The sequence below is a fragment of the Capricornis sumatraensis genome, chromosome 7 (assembly GCF_032405125.1).
Source record: "Capricornis sumatraensis isolate serow.1 chromosome 7, serow.2, whole genome shotgun sequence".
NCBI lineage: Eukaryota > Metazoa > Chordata > Mammalia > Artiodactyla > Bovidae > Capricornis > Capricornis sumatraensis.
Genome location: NC_091075.1, coordinates 91,586,253 through 91,612,765, shown reverse-complemented (window position 1 = coordinate 91,612,765; position 26,513 = coordinate 91,586,253). Strand labels below are relative to the sequence as shown.

At 39.3% G+C, this 26,513-nt stretch overlaps 1 protein-coding gene across 1 annotated transcript in view; it reads right to left on the bottom strand.

Moving 5' to 3' along the window:
• Positions 1-25,689, bottom strand: part of MTHFD2L (methylenetetrahydrofolate dehydrogenase (NADP+ dependent) 2 like) — a 147,230-nt gene extending 121,541 nt beyond the window's left edge. The window contains exons 1-3 of the mRNA XM_068975452.1: positions 25,547-25,689; positions 7,088-7,272; positions 6,339-6,461 (exon numbers count right to left, since the gene is read on the bottom strand). Coding sequence (XP_068831553.1) covers positions 6,339-6,461; positions 7,088-7,272; positions 25,547-25,689 — 451 coding nt within the window. The remainder of the gene's footprint in view (positions 1-6,338; positions 6,462-7,087; positions 7,273-25,546) is intronic.
• Between the last annotated feature and the right edge of the window lie 824 nt (positions 25,690-26,513).

The following is a 26,513-nucleotide window of genomic DNA, read 5'->3' as shown; positions in this document are numbered from 1 at the left end:
CACCTGGAAAATTCCATGGGCAGAGGAGCCTGGCAGGCTATAGTCCATTGGGCCACAAAGAGTCAGACACAACTGACTCAGGACATACACTCACTGTTTTCTAGACTTATATCTGAATTGCTGTTGTTGTTCAGTTACTCAGTTGGGTTTGACTCTTTGCGACCCCACAGACTGCAGCATGCCAGGCTCTCTTGTCCTTTACTATCTCTCGAAGTTTGCTCAAATTCATGTACATTGAGTCAGTGATGCCATTCAACTGTCTCATCCTCTGTCGCCTCCTTCTTATGCCTTCAATCTTTCCCAGCATCAGGGTCTTTTCCAATGAGTCAGCTCTTCACATCAGCCGGCCAAAGTATTGGAGCTTCAGTCCTTCCAATGAATATTCAGGGTTGATTTCCTTGAGGATTGACCGGTTTTATCTCCTTGCTGTCCAAGAGACACTCAAGAGTCTTCTCCATCACCACAGTTCGAAAGCATCAATTCTTCGGCACTCAGCCTTCTTTTTGGCCAACTCTCACATCCCTACATGAGCACTGGAAAAAGCTTTGACTATACAGACCTTTGTCGGCAAAGTGATATCCCTGCTTTTTAACACACTGTTTAGGTTTGTCACAGCTTTTCTTCCCAGGAGCAAGCATCTTTAATTTCATGACTGCAGTCACCGTCCGCAGTGATTTTGGAGCACAAGAAAATAAAGTCTGTCACTGTTCTCACCTTTTCCCCTTCTGTTTGCCATAAAGCGATGGGACTGGATGCCATGATCTTAGTTTTTTGAATGTTGAATTTTAAGCCAGCTTTTTCACTCTCCTCCTCCACCCTAATCAAGAGGTTCTTTAGTTTCTCTTCACTTTCTGCCATTAGTGTGGTATTATTTGCTTATCTGAGGTTGTTGATATATCTCCTGGAAATCTTGATTCCAGCTTGTGATTCATTCAGCCAAGCAGTTTGCATGATGTACTCTGCATATAAATTAAATAACTAGAGTGAAAATATTGTCATACACCTTTCCTAATTTTGAACCAATCACTTGTTCCATGTCTGGTTCTGATGGCTGCTTCTTGACCCACACACAGGTTTCTCAGGAGACAAGTTGGTCTGGTATTCCCATCTCTAAGAATTTTCCAGTTTTTTGTGATCCACATAATCAAGGGCTTTAGCATAGTCAATGAAGTAGAAGTAGATGTTTGTCTGGAACTCCCTTCCTTTCTCCATGTCCAGCAGTATTTAAGGTGAGAGCTAAAACCATTTTGGAGAGTCACTCAGTTTTCCTGAGTCTCTCCCAAGTACACAAGTTACTAAAATTTTGTTTTTCTCTTGTTAATCTGTCTCAGGTCAACTTAATTCCTAGACCAGAAAGAAGAAACAAGAAGGGAAAATGTCATCCTCCTTGAAAGCCTACATCAAAAGATTGATGAGTTAATTTAAATACTTTATGTTATAACACATTGTTTAAGGTAATTGCATTGTGTTATGGTTTCCTGGGCTTGCCTTGAGGCTCAGCTGGTAAAGAATCAGCCTGCAATGTGGGAGACCTGAGTTTCAACTCTGGGTTGGGAAGATCCCCTGGAGAAGGGAACAGCTACCCACTCCAATATTCTTGCCTGGAGAATTCCAACTTATTCTGCTAAACAACAAATTTTATGTACCAGTATAATGTACATTATGTCGATAAGTAATATAGTTGAGTCTTCTCACCTGCAATATGAAGAAGATAATGCCTACCCATAAGGCTATTTTGATGATTAAATAAAATCATCCCTATAAAAGAATACTTGCCACACAGCAAGCACACATTACTCACGAGCTAACACTGACAAGTTGGTGAGGGCGGTAACATAATGGTGAAGGCATGAGGGACCCGTGAGCCTGGGTTCATGTCCCAGCTCAATTACCAGCTCTGTGACCTGAGAGGAAGTTACATAACTTCTCTGTACTTCAAATTCATCATTAGTAAAATGTACATAATAATAGCTCCCCATCTGCATTGGGAAATTGTGAGGATCCAGTGAATCAATAAAAGAGTATAATAATGCTTATAATAATAATGCTTATAATAAAGGCTTAATTTTTATCAGTGTTATTTTGTATGTTATTGGCTCTTCAGCTAGGTAGAAGACTGCCCTTTCTCAAAGCATCCAGATAAGTGTTATCACCATATCCCTTTGGCTCTTGCTTCTCAGTTTCTTTTTTTTTAAATTTATTTATTTATTTTAATTGGAGGCTAATTACTTTCCAATATTGTCATGGTTTTTGCCATACATTGACGTGAATCAGCCACGGGTATACATGTGTCCCGCATCCTGAACCCCCCTCCAACCTCTCTCCCCATCCCATTCTTCAGGGTCATCCCAGTGCATGGGCTCTGAGTGCCCCGTTTCACGCATCGAACTTGGGGCTGGTGATCTATTTCACATATGGAAATACACATTTTTCAATGCTATTCTCTCAAATCATCCCACCCTCGCCTTCTCCCACAGAGTGCAAAAGTGTGTTCTTTATATCTGTGTCTCTGTTGTTGTCTTGCATATAGGGTTATTGTTACCATCTTTCTAAATTCTACTTATATGCATTAATATACTGTATTGGTGTTTTTCTTTCTGACTTACTTCACTCTGTATAATAGGCTGCAGTTTAATCCACCGCATTAGAACTGCTTTAAATGTGTTCTTTTTAATATTTAATAGTAATATTCCACTGTGTATATTTCTTATCCATTCATCTGCCGATGGACATTTAGGTTGCTTCCATGTCCTAGCTACTGTAAACAGTGCTGTGATGAACATTGGGGTACATGTGTCTCTTTCAATTCTGGTTTCCTCATTGGGTATGCCCAGCAGTGGGATTGCTGGGTCGTATGGCAGTTCTATTTCCAGTTTTTTAAGGAATCTCCACACTGTTCTCCATAGTAGCTATACTAGTTTGCATTCCAGGGTTCCCTTTTCTCTGCATCATCTCCAGCATTTATTGCTTGTAGACTTTTTGATAGCAGCCATTCTGACCAGCATGAAATGGTACCTCATTGTGGTTTTGATTTGCATTTCTCTGATAATGACTGATGTTGAGCATCTTTTCATGTGTTTGTTAGCCATCTGTATGTCTTCTTTGGAGAAATGTCTGTTTAGTTCTTTGGCCCATGTTTTGATTGGGTCATTTATTTTTCTGGTATTGAGCTGCATGAGCTGCTTGTATATTTCTAAAATGAACACAGGACTCAATTTATTTTAGTACAAGCAGGTCACCATTGCCATCTAGTGGCAAACTGCTAGCAAATTCAATAAGGAGGAATACTACCCATACTGCTACTGCTGCTGCTAAGTCGCTTCAGTCCTGTCCGACTCTGTGCGACCCCATAGACGGCAGCCCACCAGGCTCCCCCATCCCTGGGATTCTCCAGGCAAGAACACTGGAGTGGGTTGCCATTTCCTTCTCCAATGCATGAAAGTGAAAAGTGAAAGTGAAGACGCTCAGTCGTGTCCGACCCTCAGCGACCCCATGGACTGCAGCCTACCAGGCTCCTCCGTCCATGGGATTTTAAAGGGGTAAATTTTCTACAGATGTGAATTTAATTCTTTAAGACAAACTAGATATTTGGAAATTTGAGATACATTTTCTATAACAATTTGAATTGGATACAAATATAAGTGGGGGAAATTTAAAAACTGAAAACCACAAGAACGTTGCTTGGCAAATACAGCAGTACCAAAAAAATAAAGATTCTTATTTTGCATGAGCCAAACAATTGGGTTTAAACTCAATGCCAAAAAATTTTTGGACAGACTTGTGATGTTAATATACCCCTGATATTTTCTAGGTCCTAATCTTCTATGATGTCACATGAGTGTGCTGTATGTGTTGAATTCCTTTTGTAGTTATAAAAGTATGGGATAAATCACTATGCTAATTTTAACATGATGAATCTATAGTATTATCTGTCAGAAGCATTTTTCTTAAGGGCAAACCTTAATAACTTCTAAGATCTGTTCCAACTTTTTGACATTTTAAATGCAGCCATATAAGAAGAAAAGAATTAGAAATGGGAATCTGGAGTGTAATTTAAACAGCACAAATGTTATAACATATAGCTAGGATATTAAGTTATATTATTAGATAAGTTAAAATACTAGCACCATACAAAGAACACAGACAATTACATCATTCGGCTTTACTTTCTGCAAGTCAAAACCTATAAAATAATTCAAAATTGCACAAAACTACTATAATCTATAATATTCAGGCTAATCCTTGCTTTTCGCATTGAAATATGCATGAATTTCAGAGCTATAATTCAGTCAAATGACACCTGTCTTCCAACAACACAGTTCAAATTTTAGTTATCACGGTGTCTTAACTGTCAATAATTATATAAGAGCTACCAACTCTCAGACAGTAAAGAAACTGCCTGCAATGCAGGAGACCCAGGTTCAAACCCTGGATCAGGAAGATCCCCTGGAGAAGGGAATGGCAACCCACTTCTGTTTGATGGGCTTCCTAGGTAGCGCTAGTGGTAAAGAACCCGTCTGCCAAAGTAGGAGACATTAAGAGATGCAGATTTGATCCCTGGGTCAGGAGGATCCTCTGGAGGAGGGAATGGCAACCCACTCCAGTATTCCTGCCTGGAGGGTCCTATGGACAGAAGAACCTGGAGGGCTACAGTCCACAGGACTGAAAAGAGTCAGACACGACTGAAGCAATTTGGCATGCATGCATGCATGCCGACTCTTTGGTCCAAATATCACTATGTAAGTTTAACAGATGAAGTCTGTGAATGCTTGGTCACTGTACATCTGTTACTAAATTCAAACACAGATAGCAAATCATATTGCCTCCTTGGGTTTCAGGGATAAATTCACTGACATTTCAAAAAAGTACATAATCAAAAGAGGGAATTAGCCCATAAAGATGAAAGTTCAACAAAGAAATAAATGTGATGATGCTGGAAGTGAAAATTGGATGTGAATCGAAGATCTGAAGATGGCAACAGCAAAGCAAAGATAAAAGAGACCTAGGCTAGCAAGAAGGTAAGGGCCATGACTGTAAAAGTTGCTTCAATAGGATTCTAATGGACTGTAAATGGGTTGGTTGGAAAAGACCCTAGAAGCTGATACCATGTCCTTTGGAGTGATGCAGCTATGAAGCCAAAGGAACTTAGTCATCGAAAATGGATCAAAATAAATGAGGAACAAAAATGATGACAACACCCAGAGGAAGTGACACCAGAATCAAACCTCACACTAAAGAAACTCTCAGAGATATTTCATGACTTTGAAAGGACAAAGGACAAAGGACAAAATGGAAGTTAATCCAATCTTAAAAAGAATCTGACAATTCAATTCACCAAGGCAGAGAAAAAATGCTTGCTCCATGTAAGTTTTATCATGAGAAGGCAAGTAACTGTTCAAACTCCTCTTGATAAGATTTTGGCAATGAAATAAAGTACTTTAATGCTCAATGTTTCTAATGTTTTAAATTACAGTGTACTGGATAAATATTAGTTTCATTATTTTTTTCATCTCCTCGGTCCAGTTCAGTCGCTCAGTCATGTCCAACTCTTTGTGACCCCATGGACTGCAGCACGCCAGGCCTCCCTGTCCATCACCAACTCCCAGAGTTTACTCAGACTCATCTCCATTGAGCTGGTGAGGCCATCCAACCATCTCATCCTCTGTCATCCCCTTCTCCTCCCACCCTCAGTCTTTCCCAGCATCAGGATCTTTTCCAATGAGTCAGCTCTTCGCATCAGGTGGCCAAAGTATTGGAGTTTCAGCTTCAACATCAGTCCTTCCAATGAACACCCAGGACTGATCTCCTTTAGGATGGACTGGTTGGATCTCCTTGCAGTCCAAGGGACTCTCAAGAGTCTTCTCCAACACCACAGTTCAAAAGCATCAATTCTTTGGTGCTCAGCTTTCTTTATAGTTGAACTCTCACATCCATACATGACTACTGAAAAAACAATAGCTTTCATCTCCTTACATGTTTATAAACCACGGTAAGAGAGTTTTTAATGTTTCGAGAAAACATTTTAAAGGTCACAGAACAACTGTTATTTTCCTATTGATTTGTTAAGATCCTTTGCCCAATTTCAACTTAGTCATTTTCATGGTCTCGAACTATTGTGCAAAACAAGAACTGCATGTATTATTGCCAAAGCCTAAAGTTTTCTTTCACAATTTTCAGTCACTATAAACATGTCATTCAGAAATTGCCACCTTGAATGCTACTATAATGGCTAGTCCCTTTCTGAACCTATTTTATAAATGACTTGTGGTGTCATGACATAATGTTGAAAGACGTCCTTGTCCCTAACCAAATTAGATACACAGAAGAGCATTATGTACCTGGCAGTGGCAACTGAACTAATATACCACTGACTCTTGGGTCCGCATTCAATTGATCAGTTATATCCAACAGTTCTTCCTGAGAAACATCCTTAGGTTTTAGAATGATCTCACTACAGATACCTGGAAGAAAAACAAGCACAGAAAGTCACTTGACTAACAAAGATGTGTTTTTTCATTAATGGTGTCTTACACAGTGTTTGATTGGTTCCCTCTGTTCTTGTCCCACTGAAAGAAAAGGCCCTTCTACAAAAGTGATGTTCAAAGCACCATCAGGACGGAACTTTTAAATGGTACAGATGTTTTCTTATGATTCACATGCATTCTTTGGCCCAGTATCCCATGCGACAAATTGCACTTATTTGTGATGAGCTACTGTTAGTGGATTCGAGGAGTAAAAATACCAATAGCACCACCACCACCACCAGCACCACCACCACCATGAACTAGCCAGGTTAATGTGATTTAAAAAAAAACCAAAAAACAGGCCCTTTAAATGTAACAAGTTGCTCTGTTTCCCAATAGGATCAGAAATCACACTAAGTTGATTTAAAGAAATTTGAAGAAAAAAAGAATAAGAAATGAATGTGAATGTTGGGAACTAAATAATCTACAGAATGGTAATAAATAATAATAACACATGTTATTCAAATAGCATTTAGTCGACAGTTACCATTCATAATTATCACACTTTGAAGTAAAACCAGAAAACGTTATCTAGTAACAAGTACAGCTAAAATGCTCCCCACCTACAGCAGCGGCGGCTTTAATCTTCCTCCTGACATACGTGTGGCTTGCTGGGTTATCACCCACTAATATGATACTGAGGTGGGGCCTTCTGTTCCCAAGGGAAACCCAAGAGTCCACGCCATGCTGGATTTCTTTCTGGATTTGTTTGGCCATTTCAGTTCCTGAGATAATAATTGCATCATATCTGTGGAAAACAAACAAAAAACAAATATACTACTAAGAAGGCAGTAAGGACTATCCAGCCACATCAATTTTAAGTACGAGAGTGAACAAAACATCTATGATCCCCTAAGCGAGCAACCAAACTTTGATTTTTTTCAGATATATTTGACACTCATTCTTCAGGTTCAGAAATGCATGCATAGCTTTTTAAAACTAGTCCAACTCTGGTTTTTAGTTCTGCATTATGATCTGTCTGTAGTATACATTTCTTCATCATTTTCACATATGTTTTTTAATTATCAAATCACATACTCAAGACCTAGAATATTGGTTCTATTAAAAGCTCTGCTTTTTTTTTTTTTTCAGAAGAGACAGATCAGCACAGTCGAGTTAAAACTGGCCCTTATCTTCAAAGCCCCAGACATGTTGCATATACCTGGCCCCACAGCCTTTTGACCCAAAGACAAAGTCAGTTCACTCTTAATAGTACATCCAGTACAAAATCCTGAAGTCATGAGTTCTATACTACACAGCTGCTCTCATTTGCTCCAAGAAAAATTGTGCCCCACAGCTTTTGGACACTGTGACGACAGCTGCCAGTACTGCCATGCTTGTCATTGATGGGATCAGGTCAGGAACCAAGTGGCTGTTTCCCCTTCTCCCCACATCACCACCCCCACCACCCTGCTCATACCAAGGCATTATTTCTAACAGAAAAAACACAAAAAACATTACTTCACGGCAGTTTATAAGTGTTTAAGAAGGTAAAGCATGCTAGACTTTGATAGATGACATAAATTTATCCCTGGAAAGGCACAAAAATGAATGCATTATGGGAAGGCTTTACTGCTCTCCATGATCTCAAATTTTAAAGTGGTGAATTAATATTGCTCCTACTACATGCAGGAGACATAAGAGAAGCGGGTTCAAACCCTGGGTCAGGAAGATCTCCTGGAGGAAGGCATGGCAATCCACTCCAATGGAGAATCCCATGGACAGAGGAGCCTGATGGGCTATGGTCCCTAGGGTCACAAAGAGTCAGACACGACTGAAGCAACTTAGCATGCATGCACACACTACTACATGTTTAGTTTTTAAAGGTATTAGATAAAATAAAAAATAGTTCCATCTGGTGCCCCCATCCTTTCACTATTGAAAGGTCTGGTGGAAGCATGATCTATAGTGCATGAATATTATACAAAACACTAAATGCAGGTCAATGAATATTATGCAAGAGAAGAAATGGAAGAAAGAAAAGCCTTTACCAACTTAATTTTTTCAATCATCTGTACAACTTTTATGTTCTAATGAGAGCAGGCATCATGAATATCAGCCAGCACGAACAAAATGAAAACGTGTCACCCCTTCCAAATAAGTCAGCTCCCCTTTCTGACAGGTTGGTATACACACATGCAGACCCAGATCAAGAACAACTTATTTCAACCTGGCACCAGTGGTCTACAGGGTTCATCCAATTATGATGTCAACAATATTCTGCTAAGAAGTGATCCTGAAATAGTCTATGGATATATACATCAAAATTGCCCGGGAAGCTTACTGAACTTGCAATTTCTGGACGCCCTCCCTCCATCACACCCATGATTCAGGACCCCTGGGGGAGAAGAGACAGCCTGGCAATCTACACATCTAACAGGCTCCCACAGGTATTCTTATGTATAAGCATGTTTGAAAATCACTTCTTTAGTTCAACACTAAAGTGTATTTTAATAATAATGTGTCTGCTAAGTCACTTCAGTCGTGTCCGACTCTTTGCAACCCTATGGAGCTCTCCAGGCTCCTCTGTCTGTGTGATTCTCCCGGCAAGAATACAGGAGAGGGTTGCCATGCCCTCCTCCAGGGGATCTTCCTGACCCAAGGATCTTACATCTCCTGCATTGGCAGGTGGGTTCTTAACCACTAGCACCAGGTTCTTAACCTGGGAAGCCCCTATAATAATCATAACCATAGGTAAACAAGTAACTGGTTTTGGTATCAGGGTGAAACTGCCCTCATAGAATGAGTTAGAAAGTATCCATCCCTCTTCACATTTCCAGAAGAGTTTGTGTAGAATCGGTTTTATTTCTTCCTTAAACGTTTGGTGGAATTCACTTGTGAAGCTCCCTGGCCCTGGGCTTTCTTTGTGGTAAGGTTTAAAACTACAAATTTAAATTATTTAATACAGAGGGCTCTTTAGGTTATCTACCATTTCTTGAGTGACCTTTTGTAGTTTGTATCTTTGTACATTCTAATAATTGGTATTAATACATAATTATCAGACTAAAGATAAAATACATTCACTTTTGAGTTTAAATTTTATTTTTCAGGATTAAGAAACACACTTTTTTCATTATTTACTTTGAATTCCTGATGCTCATTTGTTATTGATTCATTTAAGTAGACTTTAAATACTAAGGGCCTTCCCAGGTAGCACAATGGTAAAGAATCTGCCTGTTAATGCAGGAGACGCAAGAGGTATGGATTTGATCCCTGGGTCGAGAAGATCCCCTGGAAAAGGAAACAGCAACCCAGTCCAGTATTCTTGCCTGGAAAATTCCATGGACAGAGGAACCTGGTGTGCTACAGTCCATGGGATTGCCAAGAGTCAGATACAGCTGAGCACACATACACACACACACACACACACACACACACACACACACACATTAATACTGAAAGAACAAGGACCTCCTATATTAACAAGTACTAAGGGCCTGCAGATATGGCAAACAATTTCAACATGATTCGTTTATAAGAGGTAGAAAAAAATAAAATAAATAATAAAATAAAAAGTAGTTAAAAAAAATACTTTCCAAAAAGTAAGTTGTGTCAACAATATTCAGATAGGCAAAATACTCTGCTTTAGAAGTGAGTTTATCTGCTAACATATATCTGAAGTCACTTTTAAAGAAGTCACTTTTAAAGAAGTGACTTCAGATGTAAAGAACATACATTTGTATTTTAAAATATAAAACCATCTGAGCTCCATGTTGCATTTTAAGAGCATATGAATAGCAATGCAGCTGCTTACATGTTTTATTAGCCAATTCTCTGTTAAATACAGTGATTTGTTCATAGATTATTGTGAAACTGGCAACACTGGACATAATTCAGGATAATTACAGCCTAGAAACTACAAAACTGTGTGACCTTGAGAATGTCAGAGATGATAATGGCATAAACTGATTCCTGATTTCCAAAAAGACAATCTATTTGCAGATTAAACTTGATTGCACCTTTTCTGTTGGAGGCTGAGGTGACAGGGCTTAACTTTACATGATAGCACTGATGTGCTAAATTGGCCTGCTAATTACAGCTGACATGGTTTAGCCTGGCCTAGCTGGTATTTACAGATAAACACCCATATGATTGCTACCCAATTATGAAGAGGGACTTAGAGCATTTTCAGTCGTAGCTGGTCCATCCCACTGATTTCCCCAGTCACTAGAGAAGCTGAGCAAGCCTGGCTCTGTGGGAGACACAATTTAAGGATAAATGAAGCGACCTCGAATTAGTAGAGGGCCAATGCAAGACGCCTGCATCAGTCTACCTGCTAGAAGTACTGGTAAACACACACATTAAGAGCTCACATAGACCTCAGTGCATAAAGAAATGAGATTTTTTTAAACATGCATATTGTTGAAAACTGTTAAATATCAGCAACAACTCAAATGTTCAGCCATAGAAGCACACAGCTCCTAAGAATTCAACTTCAGATCTCGATTGCTGTCAATCCATTCTCCACACTGCAGCCAGAGCAATTTTCCAAATGGAAACATGCCAGCTCCCTTGTTAAAACTGGACTATATACCCATTGAAAAAAATAATTTAATAAAAAAATATTGAACACTGCTTATATGCCAGGCACTACTCTATGCACCAGGAATACAAATAATAGTACACAAAACAAATTACTCACTTTCACAGAAACAATATTTGTAGTTGAAGAAGACATAAGCAAAATTTTTAAGCAAATATTTAATATATTATGTGTGAGAAATAGAAAGAAAAGGCATTTGTGGAGGCCAGAATTACTATTTTCCATAAGAAGGTTAAAGTGTCACTTCTCTGATTAATAGGGTAACACCTGAGTATAAACGAAGAAGTGAAGGAATATGTTTTGTGGTTACCTGGAGAAAAGAACTTAGGGTAAGGGAAGTACCTAGCAAGCACAAAGGACTTTAAGCTGGAGCATGCCTGGTATGTTTGATGAATAGCAACGAGGCCAGTGGCTGCAGTGAAAAGAACAAATGGGTCAGAACAGGATGTAAAGTCAGAGAAGGAGTGTGACCTCAGATCACATTGTATTCCAGGCCTTTGAAAAGACGCTGGCTGTTACTGTGAGAAAGCAGGCATTTGAAGATTTGAGGAGTGTCATGACCTGATTTTCATTATTCAGTGATAACTGGTTAAAATGTGGAGACTCTATAGGAGGAAGCAGGGAAGTGAGGACGCCAGTGAAGAGGCTAGTGTGGAATCTCATGCTTGGACATGGGCGGAGCAGGCAGTCAAGGTGCTGAGAGTAGTCTGATTCTGAATCTATTTTGAGGGTGGAGCCACTGGGATTTACTGGGATTGAATATAGGGTGTAAAGAAAACAGAACAGAAGCCAGACATGACTCCAAAATTTTTTACCTGAAAAGCTGAGGGAAAGGGAGTTTTAATTCAAATCCAAATGTCCTGTAGCTTACATGCCCCTGCATGAGCTTTCTTCAGCCTCATGGTGCTTACCAAGTCCCACAGTACACACAGCTACATTTCAGTTTATCACTTGTGCCAGTTTCTCATTTCTGGGCCTTCATATACACTATTCCTTTGACCTAAAACACTCTTCATCCTCCTCCTCACTTCTCTAACATCCCTACCAAATCTGTTCCTCATTCATTCCCACACGGTCCTCAAGTCTCAGCTTGGAAGGCAATCTGGGAAATGCCCCCTGACACCTTCAAACTGGGGATCTGCCTCTGCTAAGAGTGCTCACAGCACCCAGCTCTTACCCTCACGTAGAGGCTTAAGTCCTTATTAAAATTACTGTCTCCCTCACAACACTCTAAGCTGTGTAGGACAGGAAGCTTATATTTACTACTGTGTTTATAAAATATTTGTGGGATTATCAGAGTTAAATTGTTTATTGTATTACAGTTTTGGAGTTAATAGGTAGCCACTGAAAATAACTATAAAAACAGCATAAAATTAAGTCAAGAAATTAAATGAAAAATATGCCAAAGCTTTTGACTGTGTGGATCACAATAAACTGTGGAAAATTCTGAAAGAGATGGGAATACCAGACCACCTGACCTGCCTCTTGAGAAACCTGTAGGCAGGTCAGGAAACAACAGTTAGAACTGGACATGGAACAACAGACTGGTTCCAAATAGGAAAAGGAATACATCAAGGCTGTATATTGTAACCCTGCTTATTTAACTTATACGCAGAGTACATCATGAGAAACGCTGGGCTGGAGGAAACGCAAGCTGGTATCAAGATTGCCGGGAGAAATATCAATAATCTCAGATATGCAGATAACACCACTCTTATGGCAGAAAGTGAAGAAGAACTAAAGAGCCTCTTGATTAAAGTGAAAGAGGACAGTGAAAAAGTTGGCTTAATGCACAACATTCAGAAAACTAAGATCATGGCATCCGGTCCCATTATTTCATGGCAAATAGATGGGGAAACAGTGGAAACAGTGGCTGACTTTATTTTTCTGGGCTCCAAAATCACTGCAGATGGTGACTTCAGCCATGAAATTAAAAGATGTTTACTCCTTGGAAGGAAAGTTATGACTAACCTAGACAGCATATTAAAAAGCAGAGATATTAGTTTGCCAACAAAAGTCCATCTAGGCAAGGATATGGTTTTTCCAGTGGTCATGTATGGATGTGAGAGTTGGACTATAAAGAAAGCTGAGCACCGAAGAATAGATGCTTTTGAACTGTGGTGTTGGAGAAGACTCTTGAGAGTCCCTTGGACTGCAAGGAGATCCAACCAGTCCATCCTAAAGGAGATCAGTCCTGGGTGTTCATTGGTAGGACTGATTTTTAAGCTGAAACTCCAATACTCTGGCTACCTGATGAGAAGAGCTGACTCACTGGAAAAGACCTCGATGCTGGGAAAGATTGAGGGCAGGAGGAGAAGGGGATGACAAAGGATGAGATGGTTGGACGGCATCACCAACTCAATGGACACGGGTTTGGGTAGATTCCAGGAGTTGGTGATGGTCAGGGAGACCTGGAGTGCTGTGGTTAATGGGGTCACGAAGAGTCGGACATGACTAAGTGACTGAACTGAACTGACTGAATAAAACAGTGAGATAGGTAGTATTCTGGATATTTATCTTTCTATCTTAAAATGGTATCAAAACAGATCCTGAATTAAATTAAAAGTGAATAAATGCAAAATATGTATGAAACATAAGAATAGTAAAATTAACAACCTTACTACCCAGTTTAAAAAAAATATTATCATCATCACTGCAATTGTGTATACTGAAACGCTCCCCTATCAAAACCTTATCTTCTCCTAGAGAGTTAAACACAATCCTGAAATTGGAGTTTATAATTCCATTGCTTTCCTTTATCATTTAAACTAATGTTTGTATCTTTAAACATTAGAAATATAATCATATATATTATATACTATATAATGTAATATAACATATATATAGAATACATAATGTACATCAATATATGAGCTACATTATATATCTCACATTTATATATGATATAAATATAAAACATACTATCTCTCTAAGGTTTACACCCAGGAATGGGATTGCTAGATTATAGGATACATTTATATGTATTCAGTTTATGCCACATTATTTTCAAAGTGGTTGCACTAGTTCATATATCCACCAGTAAGTAGTGTCTAAGAATTTCTACTTCCTTGAGATTGTCAAAGTTTTTACATAACACATTAGTTTAATGGCATTTTGTTGTAGTTTAAGTATGTGTTTCCCTAATTACTAGAGGTTGAATGACTTATAGGTTTATTGGCCATCTGGAATTCCTCTTTTACGGGGTGCCTGTTCATCTCTGGAAAAGGAAATGGCAACCCACGCCAGTACTCTTGCCTGGAAAATTCCACGGACAGAGGAGCCCTGTAAGCAACAGTCCATGGGGTTGCAAAGAGTCGGACACGACTGAGTGACTTCACTTCATTGTTCATCTCTATTGACCATTTTTCTAATGGATTATTAGCTGTGCCTAATTTGTAGTAGCTATTTATGCATTCTGAACACTAATCTCATAACAGTGAGAAATGGAGTATTTCCTGCCATATCGGTAAACAAGGATGTCACAGTCATCAGGGATTCCAGTCCTCCAGGCCACTCAGAAGGGAGAAGACCTGTGCCATCTGGCAGCCATCAGACCGCAATGCAGCCACTCTCTATGGTGAGCACCAAGGAACCAGAATGTGAAGATTCACAGCAGGCTGGCCCCAGATAGCTGAGCTGCATTTGAAAGGAGTGATTTCAGTGAACCCAGATTCTTGCATCTTCCCATACATAGAAAAGTGTTAAATTCCTTAACTTGAGATACCTGTTTTTTTTATTCACAAAAATACTTTTGATGTTCAGACTACTTGTTCTTTGTTTCAAACTTCTATATAACCTGACTCCCCCCCTCCACCGCCTTGGAGCAGTTCTCTCAGGGATACTTAAGATGATACTGCCTCCCAGGATTAAGTACTAAAAATTTCTGCCAAATAAAACATAACTCTCAACTTTCAGGCTATGTCTGTTTTTTAAGTCTACATCAGTTATATCTGTGTATCAAGTATCACCAGTGTATGGTTTGACTTTTCACTTATTTTACAGTTACTTTTGATGGAAAGTTCTTAATTCTAATGTGAAAACCATCTTTGCCTCTAGAACTTACACTTCTTGTCTCTTAAGAAAACCTTCATCATCTCTTAAAAATTTGTTTTACAGAACACAGCAGGACTCACAGTTGAGCCAGATTGGCTAAGGAATTGCCAGGAACTTTCTGAGACACTATAGGCTAGATTTAAAAATCTTACTGGGCTTAACTAAAACCTCTATGAAGTAGTTCTGCCAAGCCTCAGTTAAGAGCCACTGATTTACACCCCCATCATTTTCAAAGTAAAAATCCCCATTCTAATATTCCTGATAAGTGGTCAACTACCTCTGTAACCAAGCAGGATCCCATGAGGCCTTCCCAGGACAGGTTTTCCCCCATCTATTTTGAAGCACATTTCCTGAGCTGTTTTGCAGATGTAAAAAAAACCTCCCTCATGCTAACAAATGAAAAATGTTAACCATTTGACAATGATGAACACATAGCCCCAGGCCACCAGGAGTCTAAGGACCAATAATGTTAACCCCTGAGATACCACTTTCCTACCTCATCATCAGCCAATCAGAGGATTGTGCATAAGCTGATCACAGACCCTGAGACACTCCCCCTCCCTCACTTGGCTTTTAAAAGTGCTCTGCTGAAACTCTTCGGGGACCTTGCAGCTTTTTAGGGCGTGAACTACACATCTCCTTGCATTGCCTTGCTGTAAACCTTCCTCTACTCCCAAATCCTATTGTGCATCAGACATATGAACTTGCATTAACACTTTCAATATAAAGAAACCTATGAGGCATGTGTATATGCTTGAAACTGGTCATGGGGCATGTATCCATAAGTATGCAAACAAGCATACAATCTACCAACTAGGACTCTTTGCGACCCCATGGATTGTAGCCTTGCCAAGAGTAAGAATGTTGGAGTGGGTTGCCATTTCCTCCTCCAGGGAATCCTCCTGACCCAGGGATGGAACCCATATCTCCTGTGTCTCCTGCAATGAAGGCAGATTCTTTAGCTGCTGAGCCATGGAGAAAGCCCAAAAGTATAAATTGATAACAAATTAACAAATATTGTACACATAAGCTCAGTTATTATAACTAAATTACAAAGCTATTGTGGAGAGGTTTGTATTGAATACAAAAAATTATTTCATCACAGCAGAATGTACTCTCTTCACTGCCTGCCTACATGATTTTAAAAACAAGTGTTTAAAAATATATTTTGTAAATGAGCCAGAAAGTGTTGCATTTTGTTCAAAATCTACTGGGAATTATTAACATATTCAAAAAAATAAGCCAGACAAGGGCAGAATGAGGAGTTCAGGTTTGAAACATCTAGTGAACTGCAAATACTGAAAACAAAGCTTACAATAGAAATGTACCCCTTCCCTCCAAAAGGAGGTACTAAGCTAATTAAACAATGATGCCTCAAGCATTATAGAAGCAATTTTGAAATTCTATTGCTGAGGGTTGAATTGTGTCCCCCAAAAGATATGTTCAAACCCTAATCCCTGATACCCACGGCTGTGATCGTATATGGAAATAAGGCATCTGCAGATGTAATTAAGCTGCAGGAGAAGTCACACTGAAGCTCAGTGATCTTAAATACAATATGACTTTTGTCCTTATAAAAAGACAGAGAGAATGCCACGTGAAGACAGAGGCAAGATGGCCACATGGCTATAGGCACAAAGTCAGAGTCATACAGTTGTAAGCCAAAGAAAGCCAAGGATTGCCAGGCCAAGAGAGCATGGTTCTGTGGATTTTCTGGATTTCAGACTCCTGGCCTCTACAAATGTGAGGATAAGTTGTTGTTGTTTTAAACTGATGAGGTTCAGGGCAGGGTGCCCCAAGATGTGACACTCTAACATGCAGATTATTTCCAGCTGAAAACAACCAAGGCCCAGAAGATTTGGGATGAAACCTTTGAACTTCTCCCAGATGCCTAAGAGAACTTTAAGAATTGGAATTCCAGTTCCAGGAAGGAGCTGTCACCACAGATAACCATACTAAAGTACAAACTAGGTGTGGTGGACAGGGAGGAACCTAGCAAGGCTGGTTGGATCAAAGTTCCATGTCCCTCTGTCTCTAGATGGCCAGGCAAACATTTGTTCACCAAACATTAACTCTTTTCATATTCCTGTGAATTACCTTACTTCTCTTTGAAGTCCTAGACACTTACCTTCTTCTCCTTAGTCCAGAATAATGTATATACCTCATCTTTCCTGTCTTTGGAATTCTTCATGTTTATGTAAATTCCTTATATATAGTTAATAAATTTTTTATTTTTATTTTTTCGGGTTAATCTGCCTTCTCTCATTTCAATTGCCAGCTCAAAGAACTGAGAGGACAAAGAGAAGAGTATCCCCTCCTCTACAAAGCCATGTAGTTTGTGGTACTTTGTTTATGGCAACCTTAGTAAATAAATACATCTTTAATCCCAATTCAAAGTATCCCAATTTATGGGAAGAACTTTTGATGAATCTCCTGTTTTTCACTGAGTATGTGTCAGTGAAGAGTTCTGACAAAACTTAGCCAACTGGAGGAGAGAATGGCAAACCATTCCAGTATCCTTGTCACAAGAACCCCACAAACAATATGAAAAGACAAAGAATATGACACCAGAAGATGAGCCCCACAGGTCACAAGGTGTTCAATATGCTACTAGGGAAGAGCAGAGGGCAATTACTAGTAGCTCCAGAAAGAATGAAGCAGCTGGGCCAAAGCCAAAATGACGCTCAGTTGTGGATGTGTCTGGTGGTGAAAGTAAAGTCTGAGGCTGTAAAGGACAAAATTGCATAGGAACCTGGACTATTAGGTCCATGAATCAAGGTAAATTGGATGTGGTCAATCAGGAGATGGCAAGAATGAACATCATCGGTGAACTAAAATGGACGAGAATACGCAAATTTAATTGAGATGACCATTATATCTACTACTGTGGGCAAGAATCCCTTAGAAGAATGGAGTAGCCCTCATTTAACAAGAATCTTAAATGCAGTACTTGAGTGTGATCTTACTTTTTTACCTCTTAAAAATGTGATTTCATAAAAAAATTATACAGTGACATTGCCATTAACACAAATCAAAAGTGAAGTCAATTTGACCCTTAAATATCTTTCACACAATGCACCCTGTCATTACTTGCTCAGGTGACATTTCCTGCAAAGGTAGGAACTTTGCAAGTCACCCCCAAAGAAGGCAAGACAAGGAGCTTTCCTTTTCATCAGTTTATTCTCCCCCTATTGCTCCCCTAGCACTAAAAGTCCCTTCATTAGGAAAGAATATGTCATAATGGAGGAGCCAGGGAGGAGAGTTAGCAGTCGGGCAGCACAACACATTACAAATTACTCACTCAAAGCCAGAAGTCCTGAGAGGCAGCCCTGTTCACCCTTAAAAGCTGGCCAAGTTACTTAACTGCTTTCAAAGGCATGCAATTTCCTCATGTATATAATGGGAATAGTCTCTGTTGATCTTATATAAGAAGCTTTGACTAAGAGTCGATTGACTCATTTGTAAAAATGGCTCTCCTAGCTTCTGTTAAGTAATAGATGGAGAAATATTCAGAGAACCAGAAGTAATATGGGACTAAAAAGCCATCAGGGCTTCCCTGGTGGCTCAGTGGTAAAGAATCTACCCACTAATGCAAGAGACATGGCTTCTATCCCTGGGTCGGGAATATCCCCTGGAGAAGGAATTAGCAACCCACTTCAATATTTTTCCCTGGGAAATCCCACAGACAGAGGAGCCTGGTAGGCTACAGTCCATGGAGTCACAAAGAGTCTGACACAACTTAGCAACTAAACAACAACAACAAAAAATCATCAACATTTACTGTTGTTTCTATGAACTTGTCCATTTACCTATTCACTTTTCAGAAAATAACTACAACCATCCTAATCTATGGTTCCTAGAACTAAATTAAGTGTTTAATTAGCTAAAACAAAGTAGTATACAGGAGGGGGGAAAAATCACTACTTCTTGTGTATCAAAATACTCTTTCAAAAAATAGTAAATCAAAGTCCACTCACAAACAACAGTGTATTTAATTTGTATACTTGACATCTTGCTTCTGCATCTATATTTTAATCTCATTTTCAACCACAACTTTAATTAGAGCTGTAATAAACTGTTTTATGATCTATGAAGATGAAAAAACCTAATGCAGTCATAAGCAATTAAAATATCTCTGCAGGTCCTAGCATAGTTTAAATGCTTTGTATCTTAGGGCAAAATTTGAAGATTTGGGGGTTCAAATTAACAACAGTAACAAAACAAACTCAAGGGAACCAGGGCAAAATTACATATGGAATAAAACCAATCACTAACTAGTACTAGGGATCCTTTCAAAGCAAGTGAATTTATTTTTAAGTAAATTAATATTTAGAAATGTTAAGTTTAAAGTTTTTAAAAAAACATTTCATTTCACATCCCAAATGCTATCTTACACTGTGAAGTAAAGGAATTATATTTTCATAAGTCAATAAAAAGTAAAGCAAATTCTTTCCATTATGTACGATTCTTTCATTCAATTTTGTAACTTCAGACCTCTAACCTGTAACGTAGAACATCAGCAACAACCTAAACCCCTGGAGAAGGAAATCGCAACCCAATCCAGTATTCTGGCCTGGAGAATCCATGGACAGACGAGCCTGGGGGGCTACAGTCCATGGGGTCGCAAAAGAGTCGGACATGACTTAGTGACTCAACAACAACAACCCAAACATCCATAACTTTTGCAGAAAAAAATCTTATATGCTAAGCTTTGTACTATGAGAACACTTGGGCAGTTTGTTAAATCCCATGTACATCTTCTCAGAACAATTTTTTTAAATGTTTAACATAAAATACATAGTTTACAGAACACCAGTTTTATTGAAATACTGTTATCAAATATTTTTTTAAAAAGCATTAAATAAAACAACTAGTGGCAAGTCTAATTACTACCATAATATCAAAGAGTATTGGTGAGTGTATATATGTTTTCAGATCTCTGCATCAACTGTTATTAATATACCTGTATTTTTGCTGGCAATATTATAAACTGTACTCCTATTACTGTGGTTTGAGACAAACATTCACAGTTGAAGAAAATGCTAAATTTAGTAGAGATTAGTGACCATCTAAGTTTAGGTATCCTTAAATTCTATCCATGGATTCCCAAGTAAAGAGATACCCTGTATTAAAGAAATCTGACAACAGTTTTTAAGGTTTATATGCAAAATCAGGTGTCTTGATTCACAAAAGTTCTGCAATTTACTAAGAATTTTCAGAACGATGATAAGCAATAGGGAAATTTATAAATTGCTTATAGAGAAATGCACTGGATAGATCATGCATTTTCCAACTCTGTCTTCACCATTTATTTACTGTGTTATCATGGACAAGTTATTTAATTTCTTTAAGTCTCAATCTCCTAATCTGTTAATTGGGAATAGTAATAGTGTCTACTTCTTTCAGTTGTTATGAGGATTGAAGGACAAACTATACGTGAAAAATCTCAGCAAAATTTTTAACACAGAGTAAGGAAACATTAAATATTAATATGAATTTATTTTTCAATAATACAACTGGATTGCTTAAAGCAAGATGATATTCATTGCAGAGTTAATAAATAGCCAAAGTGGGAAAAGGAAACATCTATTTTAAAATTATAATATGCCCTCAGTTTAGAATGACAAATCTTTGAATAGTCTCTTGGTTAGAGGCATACTCTAATGAGAATAATTCTAGAAACCTAAGTAGAGTTCAGATCATTAAGTGAACAAACCTGGTTGGTATGATGATGTTGACAGGAACATGACCTGCATCTGAGAGTGAATTATTTCATATTTCAAGGACTAGACATTAACCAACAGCAAAATGGTTAGGTAAATTAAGGCCACTTGACTTAACATAATATTATACAGCCAATAAAATGTTAACAAAAACAATGGCAACACAGAAAATACCTATGATATTAACAGGAGCAGCTGTATAAAACTTCTTGGATACTATCAAACCTGAGGTCTTCTTTGAAACTAATTTAGGTTTGTATTATATCCCATTCTGAACACAAATCAGTTGATTTTTTTCTTGTCCAGATTGCACTTAATAGTAAATCTCACTAATTACTAATCATTAATTTATCCCACTCATTGGACAGTTCAGTTTTCACCCAACCTCCTACATCTTTAAGCATCCTTCTACAACTTAATCATCCCTAAACCAAACTATTTTTAAAAATCTTCATTGAGCTCCATGGAATTCCATGAAAAGTATGCGACCATAGAAGGTAATCTGCTGGGTTTCTTTGTTTCTACTTTTATCATCTAACTAGGGTATTAACCAGAGAAAGCAATGGCACCCCACTCCAGTACTCTTGCCTGGAAAATCCCATGGACGGAGGAGCCTGATAGGCTTGCAGTCCATGGGGTCGCTAAGAGTCGGACATGACTGAGCGACTTCACTTTCACTTTCTTGCATTGAAGGAAATGGCAACCCACTCCAGTGTTCTTGCCTTGAGAATCCCAGGGATGGGGGAGCCTGGTGAGCTGCCATCTATGGGGTCACACAGAGTCGGACACAACTGAAGCGACTTAGCAGCAGCAGCAGCAGCAGCAGCAGGGTATTAACATGAAAGAATAATATAACTACAAAGCATCTGAAAAACAAAGATTTGGGTCATTAAAGAAATTGCTAGATTATTACTAAAATCATGACTAACAAGGTCTGAGATTAGTATTAATTTTCTGTTTACCTGTTGATCCATTTTAATCAGAGAACTTGATTTTGGAGACATTACATTAGAACATATTATATCTGAACAGCTGAAGCACAGATATAAAACTAAGATATAAGACCATATAAATGGTGAAGCATTTAGGTTCTAAATTTAAAATGACATAACTGCTACAGTCCATGGACTCGCAAGAGTAGGACACAACTTAGTGACCAAACCACCACCAATAAATGCTTAGAAATAAAAACTGTAACCAGATAGCTATCATAGCTCATTGTCATTAAGAGAGGTAAGGCATTAAGACTCAAAAATCACAATCCCAGCAAAATAAAATGTGATTTTGAGAAACTGCCCTTGCTAGCCATTAGTACAAACTCTATCTTGGTTGAAATAATTCCATGGAAAATCAGCTTCAGTAATGGTACTAACTGGAGTCTGGGTTCTTTAAGCTTCACATGAGGATAAAATGATCTTTAAATCAATTCTATAGCAGACAGAGAAACTGAGTAAATACTAGAAAAGAGGGTCTCAAGAAAAACAAGTGTACATATACAATTTTTCTTTTTAAAATTATTAAAACTATCCATTCTATGAAAGAAGAAGGTGTTAGTTAGTTGCTCAGTTGTGGCCAACTCTTTGCAACCCCATGGACTGTAGCCTGCCAGGCTTCTTTGTCCATGGGATTCTTCAGACAAGAATACTGGAGTGGGTAGCCATTTCCTTCTCCAGGGGATCTTCCCCACCCAGGGATTGAACCTGGGTCTCCTGCATTGCAGGCAGATTCTTTACCATTTGAGCCACCAGGGAAGTCCTATAAGACATGATTATTTACATAACATAAGCCAGTATCTCTTACTAGCTCCAAAAACATAGGTTTTTTATTTTTAAAAAATTAATGAGTTGATGTAGTAAAGCATGGTTTGGGGAAGCCTCTGTTGGAGGATACCGGAAAATCTGCCTCGAGAATGGCATTAACATAAAAATCTAACTTTGCCTCCAGATGGGATAGACTGCTGCCCAGCTCCATACACTTAAAAACACTGCGCCAGACTCATGTGATGTTTTACAACCCAAGCACATTTTGATTTGTAAACTTCTCACACAGCAAGGCAAAACTGGGAAAATTTAGTCACCAGGAATTTTTTATTTGTAACTTTTTGACTTTTTAGGTAATTCATTTCAAGAAACAATAAGCTGTAACAAATAGAAGGGGCTTATTCACTTATTTCCTTGACATTTAAATATATTTTCTTTCAATTAATAAATCTATTTTATCATGAGTAAATGGGGGAAAAACTCACTGCAAATTTTAAAGGGAAACCATTCTGAGATTAAATATTAAACAATAAATAATAATTTTGTAATTTTCAAATTCTGTTAAACACTATTTCTTGAAATTCTCTACTAAAAAAGTATTTATACGTTCCATTATAAGTATCTAATTAGCCAAAGATATGAAAGACAATCAAAAATACTTTGTTTCATTTGAGGCTCTATACCAGAAACTAGTAATCAATCTGTTAATTGAAAACAGTCAATTAGCCTCCAATTAAAATAAATAAATTTATATTAAAAAAAGAAAACAGTCAATATCATTAGGGAAAGAGTTCATCAAACTCAAAGATTCACTGCAGTAAGAAAAACACTAAGGCTCAAATTTCAAGTCAAGAGGATAATGTAGGATTTAAACCACGTTCACTATGAATAACTACACAACTAATGTGTCACTACATATTAACTCATTATTGACCGGGGGATTTTTGCAGACACTAACACTTGTGGCCAGCAATTTGTTATCAAGTGATATTGATATATCTCCAGTCAATAACATTTGGGTAACAAAAGACATATTAATACATCTCTGGTCAATAATGTGTTAAAAGAGATGACCGAGGATGGGGACAAGTGGGGAGGCAGACAGTGGCGACCTCTGGAAGATGGAATCTCTTCTCTCTGCTGGTCCTAGAAGAGAAAAGAGACACCAATGAGCATCAACACACTGTCCGGATTTCTCCCCACCCGAGACCCATCAGTCCACAGGTGTTTCTCAACCTTACAGCCAACTTCACCTACATACATGGTACTTAGTGACAAGGGGATGTCAAAACGCCACCTATCCTAACCTAACTAGTGCTGCCTTGAAAAAATAAAAACCTATCCAAGGTATTACTTATTTCTATACAGCTATAATCTGAATGCAGCTGAGTTGAAAGTAACACTTCTTTATTTACATTAAAAATAGCTTTCCAAAATTATTCCAGTCAATTATTTTAAATTATAAAAGGCCATAAATTCAATTTAAAAAGCTCTGAATTATCCATGTGTGTATGTGCATGTGTGTGTGACAACAAGTGGCTTCAACAAGATAGTTAGATTTTTAGCTGTTATGGTTCTCATTCAGTGTATTGATACCTGGAGAAGACAGGATGATGGGGTTGTCTATTTACACTATCTGACAAAGGGAAATTAACCAACTTACACAATTTGAAAAAGGTTATCTTCACTCTGGGAAGAAGCCCTAAAATAACTCAAATTCAACAAATAATTATCTAAATAGTGTGACTGTGGTGCATAATTCCTTCAATTCTGTAATGCAAAGAGAATTCTACAGAATCTGTTTTTCCTAGGTTGCAGAGTTTGTATCCAAAAAAACTGGTAATTTTTTTCAGACACCATGAGAGCTTCCACAATCAGAACTGTGAGTCATTGTTATTTTTCTCACATATTCTCTGGAAGACAAACAGCAGTCATTACAAACTAAGTCCAAAGTAAACCCTATAGGAAATTTTTTTTTTACTTCAATCATAAGATCCAAATATATACAATGAAGAGTTAATCAATTTAAGTTAAATAAGCAGTCACTATGTTTCCTCATTACTGATCTTTCCTTTCTTCCTGGCATAGTGCTGGGCATGGGGCTACAAAAAGACGAGTAAGGCACAATCTCTGGCCACGTAAAACTGCAGTTACAGAATGTTACTGAAATCCCTGTAAGTCTGAAAAAAAATGGACTCACTAGCTCTGGGTCAAAAGAAATTATTCTTAGCTTCTTAGATCTGAGCTTGTATAACAGCTACAAGTAACGGACGGACGAAGCGTACCATTTGTACAGAACAGTTAAAACCTACTCGCAATCTGCTAGCCAGCAACAAGGTCCAAAGAGATGCAGTGAATCTAAGATTGATCATGTCAATCTAAGACTGCAGACATTTGGGAAGCGCCATCCAGAGAAATACCGAAAAGTCAAGATTAATGTCTGATTTTGTGAAATCATTAAGAATTGTAGAGCTGGAAAAGACCTCAGTATTACCACCAACAAAGAAACTCATAAACTCTAAACCGTCTGGCCATTGCCCACTCCTTTGTTTACGAAATACAGCCACAACCAAAACCAAACAAATGCTTCAAACAAGCAGACCACGTGTTTCTAAGGCCCCTTTTCTCTGGGTCTCAAAGGTCTTCTTCAGTCACTCAACTGCACCTGCTGCAAACATGGAACGTTCCAGTGAGCACAGAGAACATCCAAGCTGCCTGATTTGAGGCGGACGCGACCAGCCGGCCTGGCCTGCAAGGCCAAGTTCGGAGCGAAGATAGGCCTCGCCCCCGCCCCGCCGCGCGGCTGCCCAGGAGCCCCGGGTCACACGCGCGAGGCCTCGCCCGCGCCAGCTGCAGGCGTCCGGCCGCCCCTCCCACAGGCAGTGGCTTCGCACCCGGGAGCGCCCGGACCCGAGGAGGTCGAGCGGCCGGGAGCGCTCGTACCTCACGCCGCCGCTCCGAAAGCCCCGGAACGCCTGCCCCGCCGGTCCTGGCGCCGCGAAGGGCGCCACCGCGCTCCGGCTCAGCGCCGACACTCGGCCCAGGCGGCCGCGGAGCAGCCAGAAACCGCGAGCCACCACTGTCATGGCCGCGAAAGCCGGCTCCCTCGCAGAGGCGCCACCTCCGCCACTCCGGTCCTCACAGCGCCAGGCCGGACTCCGCCCCCACCCGGCTCGGCGGGAGAGCGAGTCCCGCCCGCCGAGGGTTCCCGGGGGCACCTTGCAGGGGCGGGGCTAGAAGCCGAGTTCAGGACCGGGGGCGGGGTTGAAGGACCCGAGCCCCAGGCTGGACTAGCACGTGCGTCGGAAGGCAGGAGTTTGGGGAATGGCCTGGCGACGACATGGTTTCTCTTGCACTGGGCACGCTGATGATGTGCCCATAGCGAGGAAACAGGGAAAGCGTCTAAACTAATCAGTTCAAGCAGCACGCTCCTTTTCTCCCAAACCATTGCTCTGCCCCCGCAGCTGCCCAGCTACTGGTGATTTCATTTAAAGCAGGAAGGATATTACAGATTCTGTCTCCCTTAGTGAGACCTTGGGATACCTTTCTCCTGAGATCAGGAGAAAGACAGACAAGTGTGAGTGTGTGGAGGGAGGAGGGAGACCTGGCTGAACAAGGCTTGGACCTAAGAATTTCTGTTGCTCTACGTTATCATTTCCACTTTGGAGAGGAAAACCTGTCATTCATTTTCTGGAGTCTATGATCAAACTTACACTACCTAGGAACCTTTGTTATGTGGTGAATTTGTAGTGAGAAAACAAATTAGCAGCTTCCTTTAAAAAGTAAAAATCAGACTGGCCTTTTTTTATGCTGAGATGTGGTAGAAGATGAACTGAGTTATGCTTTTATTTGAGCAAAAATCAACTTGAATCAGGCAGCATCCAACCTAGCAGAGAGAAAGTTCTAAGGA